Raw genomic sequence first — 12,920 nt, 5'->3', positions numbered from 1 at the left:
ATGGGGGTTACCTTTAGCTACCCCTTTCTAAGATTCCTTGACACGACCATACCCAGTGGTTTATTTTGGGCGTCATATGCTAGATATGTCAGATGGTTACAAGTCCATATCTACCGTGACAACGGAATATGGAATAAGATGTCATACACTGAACAGGCTACTCTTTTTTTATCAGTGGATATTTAGGGGAATTGTAATTATTCTTTTTTTTGTATCATTTTCTTTTTGATATCCATTTATAAAAGTCACCTTTATGTTTTTCCTACCAGTTTGTCTCACCCACAACAAGAAGTACCGGTATATATTATTTAATGTAGTAAATAAGAACACAATAATGTAATTAATTAGACAGTAATTACATGTGTTATATTCTTCCCTAGTAGCACATGGAGTGATGGAGGTTGGCATGCACAGAAAAACAAACATGAAAATTGTGCTCTGGGATTCCACCCTGAACCTGGCTGCATGTCTCGATCTAATACAGGCCTCTCTATGAGCCATATTGGATGGAAGCCACTTTACACATTTAACCACATCCATTCCTATGGGGGCATAGAACACAGTGCACAAAAAAAAAATCCTTTTCAACTTTTCTGTAATTGAAAGAGTTAAGTCATGTTTGCTGCCCTGGTTGCAGCTGTAGTCTGCTGTTACCTAATGAGACAAAAAAAAGACTCCTTTAATAACCCATCTTTCTTTATTAAAGAAATGATTTCATGGCCTGCAATGCCCCAAGGCAGCATTCCACTTGTGTGGAGTGTGCATGTGCACAGCCCAACAATTATTCCGAGTTCATAACTTTCAGTGCCTCATTAAAACAGGGAAACCTAGCACTGAGTTTTTGTGCTAAGGGAAGCATTAAATCTTCACAGTGTTTTCACTGCTGAGAGCCTACCTGAAAATTGCACAGCTGAAGCTTTCAAACTCACACGCACTGCAGAGCAAACACAGCTACAATTCTACACGTTTTAGAAGAACATTAAAAGGGACTCTCTAAACTTGTGCTGTTAAAACTTGTGCTGTTATTGCCTCACAAACCTTATGTACAGCACTGTGCAATCGTAGTGATTCCTAAATAATGATAATAAAGACTACAGCTTATTGGAGTGGTTAGAGTACAGGGATGCTATGCAGCTCCTCCAGTTAAAGTTTAACTGTTTTCAAGTTGTTTGAAACAAATCAGTAGGGATTGCACCATATATACAAAACACTTCCACAATTACAGACAGCAAAAAACAACCACAAACAAACCCAGAACATTTCACCTACACAATGATGAACATGAGGTTCACTGAAAAGGGCACAATTGGGAATTCAAATTAAATGACACTGTGCACAGATTATGAATAAATACCAGTCTTAACCTCCCTGGCGGTATGATTATGTCAGGAATTTTGTACCAAAAGCGGTACCATTTTTTTGCATGGAAATTTGGTGTTATGTATTGTAGGCCAGTAATTACTTTCTTAAACCTGACCAAAAGTACTCTCAGATGTGATAAAGTTCGAAACATAAAATCATGAATTATAATCTAATAAATAATATACCGGTTCCCATTTTCTGTTCCTGGAAAACTTGCTATGCAGAGTAGCTGATTGCTGCTCGTTGTAGCGATTTGTCTCCGTGACAATCTTTTCAATGACGTCATCTGTGAGAAATAATTTTAGGTATGCCAAAGGATCATTGTGCTCAACGTCTACCTTCATCCCAGGTGATCCAGTAAATGGAAATCTTGGCGGCGGTACCTCATCCATACCGCAATCAATAAGGCACCAAGTGCGCACATCACTGAGCTCGGGTGCAGAATCGTCGCTGTCGCCACTTCTCTGGTCACTGTCAGAGTCGGATGACGACTCTTGCCACGAATCGCTATCGCAGTCGCTCAATTCTGCAAGGGGCTCTGTGTCGCTGCCGCTGTCACTCATCTGATCCAAACCCGCTTTGGAGATGCTAAAGTGACGCTTTGATGCCATGGTAAAAAATTTATTTTATGGGCAGAAATTACAGCAAAAAGGGCAGGCAGGGCAGTGTAGGATGATCAAAATTCAAATCTGAGGTGATACTGTGTCAAATCTGAGGTGATACAATGTAATCTGACCGGATTTCACTGTATCACCTAACTTTATGTTTGTGTGTCACTTTTATGCTTGAAACATTTGAATTACCCGCCCAGTTCCGCCCCCATGAGCCTCTGCGGCTCACAGAGACGGAACCAGGAAGTCAGATGGAGGCATCCGCCGGGGCTCTCACCGGCAATCACAGCGCGGGGACATCGCTGGATCGCAAGGAGAAGGTAAGGAGACTCCGCTGCCAGCTCTGTTATCTACCCCGAGCGTGACTCGGGGTTACCGCTTCTGGCAGCGAAAATTAACCCCGAGTCACGCTCGGGAATACCGCTAGCCTGGTTAACATTTTTTAGATTTAGTCGACTAAAACCAAAACAATTCAGATGACTAAAATAGGGCTATAACTAAAATGGCATTTTTGTCAAAAGACTATGACTAAAACTAAATTGAAATTTGCCGCTAAAATTAACACTGCACAGAGGGGCTGGGGAAGGGGCAAAAGAGACAGACCAGGGCTTGGGAGAGAAACACATAGAGGGACTGGGAGGGCACAAAGATACAGAGGGGCTGGGGAAGGGGCAAAAGAGACAGACCAGGGCTTGGGAGAGAAACACCTAGAGGGACTGGGAGGGCACAAAGAGACAGAGGGGCTGGGGAAGGGGCAAAAGAGACAAACCAGGGCTTGGGAGAGAGACACACCTAGAGGGACTGGGAGGGCACAAAGAGACAGAGGGGCTGGGGAAGGGGCAAAAGAGACAGACCAGGGCTTTGGAGACTGACACACCTAGAGGGACTGGGAGGGCACAAAGAGACAGACCAGGGCTTGGGAGAGAGACACACCTAGAGGGGCTGGGGAAGGGGCAAAAGAAACATACCAGGGCTTGGGAGAGAGGCACACCTAGAGGGGCTGGGAGGGCACAAAGAGACAGAGGGGATGGGGAAGGGGCAAAAGAGACAGACCAGGGCTTGAGAGAGAGACACACCTAGAGGGGCTGGGAGGGCACAAAGAGACAGAGGGGCTGGGGAAGGGGCAAAAGAGACAGACCAGGGCTTTGGAGACTGACACACCTAGAGGGACTGGGAGGGCACAAAGAGACAGACCAGGGCTTGGGAGAGAGACACACCTAGAGGGGCTGGGGAAGGGGCAAAATAAACATACCAGGGCTTGGGAGAGAGGCACACCTAGAGGGGCTGGGAGGGCACAAAGAGACAGATGGGCTGGGGAAGGGGCAAAAGAGACAGACCAGGGCTTGGGAGAGAGAAACACCTAGAGGGGCTGGGAGGGCACAAAGAGACAGAGGGGCTGAGGAAGGGGCAAAAGAGACAGACCAGGGCTTGGGAGAGAGACACATAGAGAGGCTGGGAGGGCACAAAGAGACAGAGGGGCTGGGGAAGGGGCAAAAGAGACAGACCAGGGCTTGGGAGAGAGACACACCTAGAGGGGCTGGGAGGGCACAAAGAGACAGAGGGGCTGGGGAAGGGGCAAAAGAGACAGACCAGGGCTTGGGAGAGAGACACACCTAGAGGGGCTGGGAGGGCACAAAGAGACAGAGGGGCTGGGGAAGGGGCAAAAGAGACAGACCAGGGCTTGGGAGAGAGACACACCTAGAGGGACTGGGAGGGCACAAAGAGACAGAGGGGCTGGGGAAGGGGCAAAAGAGACAGGTGAGGCTTTAACTAAACCCATTAGATTTTAGTTGTGTCAACAAATTTTTAGTAGACTTAGTCGACTCGAATCTACTGGAGATTTAGTCAAATAAAACTAGACAAGAACTAAAATAATGCAGATGACTAAAACTAAAATGGCTTTTTAGTCAAAGGACTAGGACTAAAATTAAATTGAAATTTGCAGACAAAATTAACACTGCTAAATACCTGAACCGTCATCATGTGTCCTTATATAAATGTGTTGTGTAACCAGCATCCTACACTCTTTTATTGTCTTTTGGAGTGTACTTTTCTGTTCACGGATAGAGCAACACTAAAGAGTACTACCCTCATGTTCTATTGTGGCCACATAATTGCAAATTTAGATTTTTATTTTTTTTAGACCTGGGCTATTATGCCCTAAAATGTACTACTCTGTTACCGATTCACCACAGTTTATGGTTTGGGAAACATTTGTGTGTCTTCGAGCAAGTATTTTAATTGCTTATGTAGTGCTAGCCAAGATTTTTCTACCCAGAGGGCTTGTTTTAGTGACTGCAAATCTGGCAAGCATTTCATACTTACATGACACTGAATTTGGCAGACGCATGAACTATGATAGATATTTGGGGCGACAGCAATTTGGACCCCTGGTGATAAGTGTTTGATAAGGGCCACTTAAGGGGAAGCAACCTGCCTATATCAAAATGTCCAACTGCAGGGCGCCTCTTCATTTATTATAACTTCATTAGTGTTAACTGTAGAAGTCATCATATTAAGTATATAAATACAGAACACACAATGAAAATAAAATTAATATGATTATCAATAACATGCAAATCTCTATGGAAGAGTATTACAGAAATAATGTCATTAGCAAAAGAACAATTATTTAAATCAGAAAATGTTTTTAGAAAGAGCACTTTACTTAAAGCACTTTAGCTTGCTGAAATGCATTATGTGTGAAGAGTGAAAAAGAAAGAATGAGCAGAATACAATAGAAATTGGCACGTTTATGAATTAACATGGCTTACACCCCCCCCCTGTCTTTCCAGCAGAAAATAAGTCCTGGTAATTCTTGTGTTGTTTTGCTCAGTAGAGCTAAACGCAAGAGGCAGATATTGCCCTGCCTTTGGAAGTCTGTGATTGGACAGCCACAGAAAGTCTAAGCAGGGATAGAAAGGGAGGGCTTGCAAAGGCTGCAGACAAGAGTTCTGCAGCTTTTGCAAGAAGTTTTTAAATATATCCACAATTTATGCACAATTAACCTCTTAAGGACGGATGCAATTGTACAAGTTCAAAACAAACCTTGAATTTGCGCTATAGGTCTGTTCAACCGTAATTCACCTTTTTCATATTAAATGCACCCACACTTATTATATATAATATTGTTCAGGAGAAAATGGGCTTTAATGTCACACCAAATATTTATATAAGAAACAATTAACACCTTTAAGATATTAACCACAGAGAGAGGGATAAGCCTATATTACCTCCATAAGATAACCACAGGGCCAGGACCAGCACATAATGTACACAGCAGCCCTGAGCTGGAAGTTGTACATTAGATGTGCCAATTAAACACAACTATTCACACCATCCTTCTCTGGTCTTTGATAAGCTACAGGAGATATGGGTATCCTTTCAGGGTGGATTGTTTGCTTAAATTTAAAGCAGATATGTCAATTTTTACATATTTCACAAAGAGCCTCGAAACGGACAGATTTGGTGTGGGTTCTTCATGCAGCAGGTCTCTTCAACTCTTGGTGCTTTAGCTGCCAAGAGCCATGTTTGTGCTATACACTTGCACGTGTGCAAGAGTACAAGACTGTACTCTATGGAGGATCCTGCAAGACTGTGGGATTCACCATAGACAATGTCTGAATCCCACAGCCATTTGTGACGTCTGCTGGGAATGGACAAAAGGAGACAGAGGAACTCTTTTTTTTTTTTTGTCAACCCGGCTTCACCATGTCTTATGATATCTTTGTCCATGATATCTTTGGACTGCAGTCTTAATCAGTATTTCATAAAGATAGATTGAAAAATGACAGATCTGTTTTAAAGGGTAGTACCTCACTAATAATAATTAGAGGGGATAGTTCTACTCGTATTTTCTTTTTCTTATGTTTAGTTTATCCCTTGAATTTAAAAAATAAAACTGAGGCCCATTCGTAATTTTTTTGTCATATAATAATCTAGATTTTTTCTAAAGCTGTATTATTTGACAGTTGTCTGTGCTAAATACAGAAAATTACTTAAAAACATTTGACTGTATCAACACATGAAATCCTCACTGTATCCATGGACAATCACATAACAAATGTAAAGTTCTTTTTATGTTCTAAGAAATTATGCAAAAATGAGGGCACTGATTTCCATGCCCCACGTTTAGTATTTTTTAGAATAGAAAACCTTGATAAGCCTCCCCGTTTGCATAGAGAATTTTTTATTTTTGCAAAAATTACAACAACAAACAAAATTCACTTAGATTTTTGTTTTACCATTGCTAGAGCCATGCCATGGGAATTATCAGGAGCCATGGGAGTGATCCGAACCAGGTCATCCATACACAGACTGCTGAAAGAGTAACCCTTCAACAGAAAACCACACAGAGAACTCTGCCTCGAAATCATGATGTATATATACAACTCCTGAGGTTTTACTGTAGGTGAAGTAAATGAAGGAATTGAATAGTTTGCACTGTGCCTCATTGATCTCTAGCTATAGCCTCGGGTGCAGTTATTATTCACGTAAAACAGGAGCATTAAACAAAATAAAAAATTTTTTTAGAACTTGAGAGAACGATACAAACGCAGAAGCTCCAAGTATTAAAAAAAATATATATGTATATATTTTTTTCTCGTTAGTTTATAACACAATTTAACTGTAGTAAAAATACTTAGCCAAATCTTAATGCTGCTTGAGAAAATTGTGCTATATATATATATATGTAATTAAAAATGGAATTCAAAGTTGAGTTGTGATACTGGGGTTAAAGATACAGGAGTGCAGATAAAAGACAGGTCTGATAGAAAATAGACACCATTCTTACAGAGGGGCCTTAATATTTTGTGTAAGGATCACAGAGTTAGGGGGAGAGAGATAGACAAACAAACAGTGCAGGACATGGCACAAGAAAGAGGAGAGTTCAAAAAATACCATTAAGTACACGAATCCATATACTCACATTCAAGAATCCAGAATATGCATGAAGGCATATATATGCAACCTACGCACAGATATACATACATGCGTTGTATGTATGTATGTATATGTGCCTACTGCATATGTATATTGTTGCCTAGTTAATTGCCCATATCAATTCCCAAATCCTTCTTGTGTGTTATCCCTAATCCACGTTGCTTGTGCATTCTTTACCCCGAAGTGCATACGCTAGTTCAGTTGGCATGAGCATCCGCCATCTTATGTGGGACAATGCGTCCTGTTACTTCCAATGAAGCCACAGCTTCATTGGCCCAAGGCAGGTGGGTGCCGGGACACCCCTCACTGGCTCAACTGCCGAGATTCCGCTTTCAGGTAGGGCAGTAACAAAGAGATCAGCACCCTCTCAACGCCTCCACCACCCGGTAGGCCGCTGGAGTGTCCACTGTGTATATCCCTGCTACCATACGGGAGGGCAACATTGCTCTCACAAGCATTAAGGAACCTGTGGCAACAACAGGCTGGAAAAATGCAAGCCAATATTCCCTACAAGGGTCAAATAGAAGATTCTGCACGGAGCCCAAGCGACGTGCGACCGCTCAGCATGGAATTTAGGCCCTGTCACCCCATAACTTTGGAATTTTTTTCACCATTAAATTTTATCTGCCATTTGAGTACCCAGTCGCCCAATCTATCTAAATCACTCTGCAGCAAAGCAATATCCTGCTCACATTGTAATACTTTACATAATTTTATGTCATCTGAAAATGCTAAAACTTGGCTTTCAATGCCTATTTCAATATCATTTATAAATATGTTACATTTAATTAATTGTAGATCTTTAATAATTTTCATTATTTCTTCAAGAGCTGGGTTGCAATCATATATATAATAATTTCAAATTCCAGCACTTAGCCCAATCAAAAAATACACAAAAATATAATGCCTGGGTGCAATACTGCAAAAGATATACATCAGAATGTATATATATACATATATATAAATACATTTGTATCTTGTAATACCTGTTTTATTGGACTAACAGAATTTTTTAATGACAAGCTTTAGGGAGAAACTCTCTTTCTCAATTCTGAAGCATTTCTGAACAAGACGACACATAGAATAGCAAATGTGTAAAATATGGTTCACTGCCTGTATAATTCCTATGCAAGTCCCAAACTACTACACATGCGACTACACATGTCTTAACTAAGCACACCAACATGTCAGTTCACCTAAACCAGCCTACTGGTTCTCTACCCACTATTGTGACATAACTATCTCTTACCTTAATATAAAAATGTGCCTGAATACTAACTGATACTCCATGGAATATATGTTGAATTCCTATGTATTTTGAAACTGCTGTTGTGGCGAACTGAAACAATTTGTTAACTTGTGCACAAAAAAAATAAACATTATAACACCATTTGTTTACAGACATACATTCATAGAATTTGTCCTCACACATCCCACACGACTATTTATCCTTTCTATTTGCGAGACGTCGCTCATCATTTATCGTTTGGGGAACTCAGCTTTTCTCCCTTATTTTACTTATTTATGGCTTATTTATCTATAAATGTTAACCATCTTTTCAATCCTTTAGTTGCTGTAAGTTTACAATTCAGGCTAATTCCTTCTTCCATTCTCAACTGATACGTTATTTGATTTTAAATATATGGCCATGTGGGAATTTCTTGATTTTTCCAATTTCTTGCCAAATAGATTTTTGCTGCTGTCAGTATATGTACAAGTAAATATTTAGCGATTTTATCCATTTTAGGCCAGGTAAGATGTAAGATAAACGATTCTAAGTTGTAATTTATCTGAGGGAGCTCCAAATCCCTTAGGAGATATTTAATCATTTCCCAAAATCTTTTTCATTTATCACATTCCCACCATATATGGGGGAATGTGCCTTCTAAGTGGTCACGTCTCCAGCAGGTGTTAGATGTTACAGTGTACATTTTTTTCAATTTTGTTGGTACCATATATATTTTATTTATATATATATATATATATATATATATATATATATATAAAATCCATTGGTGCCCTGCACACACACTTTCAAGTATATTTATTGATTTAATGCCGGGTGCATCAAAGCCATAGCCAAAGATAATAATAGAATATACAAAAGGAAGGCTTGCACTCACGGTCTGTATAATGAAATATCTTCTTTATTCCAAAATTTTAAAACATTATATAAGTCATCGACGTTTCAGCCATCTATTGTGGCTTTCATCAGGATCAGTTTAGCACCCTGCTAAACTGATCCTGATGAAAGCCACAATAGATGGCTGAAACGTTGATGACTTATATCATGTTTTAAAATTTTGGAATAAAGAAGATATTTCATTATACAGACCGTGAGTGCAAGCCTTCCTTTTGTATAATATATATATATATATATATATATATATATATATATATATACATACAGACACACACACACACACAGCGGTGAATTTGCCGTGAGGCAAACAAGGCATTTGCCTTGGGCAGCAAAAACGTCGCCCCTAAATGCCCAATGCCTGTTAATTTGCTACCAATTTGGGAGGATGTGCTGATCACTAGCCTGACCCCTTGTATTTTTGTGACCAATAGTCTGCCTTGCTGTGTAACTATCTATACATAATGCTTTTTTTGGTTTTAGATGATTGATATCACAGTGGTAGTCAAAAATAATCTATTTTGTGTGAACAAATTACAAGGTTGAAATATAAAAACAAATACATAAAAGGAAAATGTCTTTACATATTATTTTTTTTTTTTATAAAATGTTATAACCAAGGACTAGTATGAAAGCCAGCTGACACATTAAAGAAACAAACATACATTATAACCGTGGATTTGTAACTTGTGCTATCCCTGGACTAGCTAATGTTTTAATATTCAAACTGTGTTAACACTTGCAAGTCATTTTCCTAAAATTCTCATCTGGCAAATTACTCACCATATGCAATGCAAGGCGTGTCTACATTAACAAAACACTGTGAAAAACTCGTGGAGTCTTTCTAATCATGTTGAGACAAAGTTACACACATCTCTTACCTTGCTGAACTGTCCGACAACATGCTTTAGAATATTGGGTGGAGCATCATGCAGTAGAGGTTCTAGGGCTGGCAGATGGGTGCACTTCTGCAAGATATTCTTCAGAGCCTTTTTTGCCTGTCAAGATAAAAACACAAATTAACTAACTTAAAAGGACACTAAAGTCACCAGATCAACTACAGCTTATTGAATTTGTTCTGGTGAGTAGAATCATTACCGTCAGGCTTTTTGCTTTAAACACTGTCTTTTCAGAGAAAATGCAGTGTTTACATTACAGCCTAGTGATAACTTCACTGGCCACTTCTTAGATGGCTGTTAGATACCCTTCCTGGGTCATGGCTGCCTAAAATGCATCCAAACATTCAGTATCTCCTCCCTCTGCATGCAGACACTGAACTTTCCTCATAGAGATTCATTGATTCAATTAATCTCTATGAGGAGATGCTGATTGGCCAGGGCTGTGTTTGAATTGTGCTGGCTTTGCCCCCGAGCTGCCTCTTTGTCAGTCTCAGCCAATCCTATGGGTAAGCATTGTGATTGGATCAGCCTATCACTTCTGCTAATGTCAGCAGGCAGTGGGCAGGTCTAAATGAAACAGGGACAAACTATGCAACTGCAGGCTTGAATTCAAGTAAGATTTTACTATATTTTTATAGTAGCCATTATTGTACATTGCAGAAACGCTTACGGTCAATCGACACTTACTGTGACAATTCACCAATCTTAGTAAATCCCCACTGTGTAGTTTTGAACGGACAAATTAACTTGATTGAGATTTAAGAAATATCTCTCATCCATATCCTGCTTGTATAATTTTGGCTGTTGTGAGTTTTTTTCACACCATCTGCCAAAGTGATCTTGGTGCAAAGGCTGTGTAAACTTGGCTGTTTTGAAATAGTTAATTTTTTTGAAACATCAGGTCATATGGATCAAGTTGGCCAAGATAGCTTGTGTGATACTATAAAAGTAACAGATATTCAGTGTACAATGAATGATCTGAACAAAACACAAGTCGAAAATTATAACTGAATCATGCATCAATCAGTGAGGACAATGTTGTAATAGTGTATGGAAAGGAAGATAAAAAAGGTTTAACCCCTTAAGGACACATGACGTGTGTGACATGTCATAATTCCCTTTTATTCCAGAAGTTTGGTCCTTAAGGGGTTAACTGCAAATACACGATCCTCATTGTTTATACGATTTTTCTTTTAGCACCATATAGGTGTTTTGTGTGTGTCAGGGGGACGACGACGTTATACTAAACTATGAATGTGGTTGGTAATGTTAACAGAGACAATATGGGGTCCCAACCTACAAAGTTACTCTGGTTTAGGGTGCCTGGAAAAAAGAGCAAATTGGAGATGAAGAGGATTAAATAAGGTGGTGAAGTGGATATTAAATACAGTGTGGAGGGAAGGATCAGGTAGGAGTTGGAATGTTCAATATGAACAATAGGTATATATAGCTCAAGTAGAAATGTCTAACACAACAATAATGCGGCTTCTTCTATGTCACTTGGCCTGAGATAATCCAGGGCTCCATTTATAAGTGCAGCAGTCAGAGAAAAGCAAGGATGCTATTATAGTCTGGGGTTGAGAGCATAACACATTTAGCCTGTATGCTGCACCAGGCTCAGCCAATATATGCCCCCCTACCCCCCTCCCTACCAGTCTTGGCTGACCTCACTGAACCCCTATTTGACAAAGCTGACACTACAGCAAGCATAGAAACAAAAATAATGGAAAGGCATCCTGCCGCCCTCCCCAAACTGCTGTGCTAGACCCAGGCCTTCTTGGCCTAGTGGAAAATAAATCACAGGCCATGCGGATTTAGAAAGAAATGATAGTGAACTGAAACGAGTATTGTGAATAAGTGTATATATGAAAAGAGCAGGTTGAAAGCATTAAATTAAAATCTCACAATCAGCATCAGATACATACGAGATTTCATTATTAACCCTATGTGGGTAAGAAACATAAACAGCAAAAAGAAAAAGACTATGTATATATCTTTGTGAAGCTCAGAGATATATAGAGATTATTTATATACCATATTATACCATTGTTGTAAACTTCACAAACATCAGCCCATTTACAAACAACATTTGTATTATATGCTGATAAAACATTTAACATTTATAGAAAATATTAATGATTTATCTGACCACCAATCAGAAGTTCACAGCTTCTATTATGCTGATCCCACCAAGTTAATGACAGACTAGGATTCAACTGACAAAAAAGGAAAACATGTAACTGTTTCATGGTTAGAAATCTTTTAAATGTTTGTATTAAAACTTTAGATATCCACTTTCAAATGCTTTCTTAATCATCGCAAATAAATCCCAGCTGCTTATTCCATAGAAGACTTAGCTTGCAAGAGGCTTGCCAAGACTAGAAAGGCGAGGGGGCACAGATTGGTTGATAGGGAAAACTATCACACAGGAGAAACTGTCAGAGTTAAAATGGGGCAGAACATTTTCAGCGGTCATTTCTTTTTTTGCAATTAGATAGTGTCCCCATGTGACCGTAGCCATGTAAGTAGTGGTACTAAGAAAGAAAACATTTGATTTACATACATGTCAATACGAAATAAAGGGGTATCGTAGTATATAATATGTTATTATTGGACAATTTCAGTTTAAAGGGATTTTAATGTTATGTTAGTTATTTTCCATTTTTAACAAATATGTATTGCTGAGGTGTGAAAAATAATATAAAATGTAGAAACCACAGCACTTTATCCTGCAAGTGGGTTTCTGTATCTTGCCTTTGACCTGGGTACTTGACAATTAGCATAGAGATACAATGTGCCTGGGTACCTGACAATCAGCATAGAGATACAATGTACCTGAATACCTGACAATCAGCATAGAGATACAATGTTCCTGGGTACCTGACAATCAGCATAGAGATACAATGTACCTGGGTACCTGACAATCAGCATAGAGATACAATGTACCTGGGTACCTGACAATCA

The 12,920-nt window shown here is 39.5% G+C and overlaps 1 protein-coding gene across 1 annotated transcript in view; it reads right to left on the bottom strand.

The window, feature by feature from the left end:
- The window catches only part of SPAG6 (sperm associated antigen 6), a 128,567-nt gene that overhangs the window by 13,102 nt on the left and 102,545 nt on the right, over positions 1-12,920 (bottom strand). Inside the window, exon 9 of the mRNA XM_063450782.1 lies at positions 9,939-10,055. Within this exon, the coding sequence (XP_063306852.1) occupies positions 9,939-10,055 (117 nt within the window). The remainder of the gene's footprint in view (positions 1-9,938; positions 10,056-12,920) is intronic.

Source organism: Pelobates fuscus, chromosome 4, assembly GCF_036172605.1.
Source record: "Pelobates fuscus isolate aPelFus1 chromosome 4, aPelFus1.pri, whole genome shotgun sequence".
Classification (NCBI taxonomy): domain Eukaryota; kingdom Metazoa; phylum Chordata; class Amphibia; order Anura; family Pelobatidae; genus Pelobates; species Pelobates fuscus.
The sequence above is the reverse complement of the archived record's forward strand: the minus strand, read 5'-3'. Positions and strand labels throughout refer to the sequence as shown.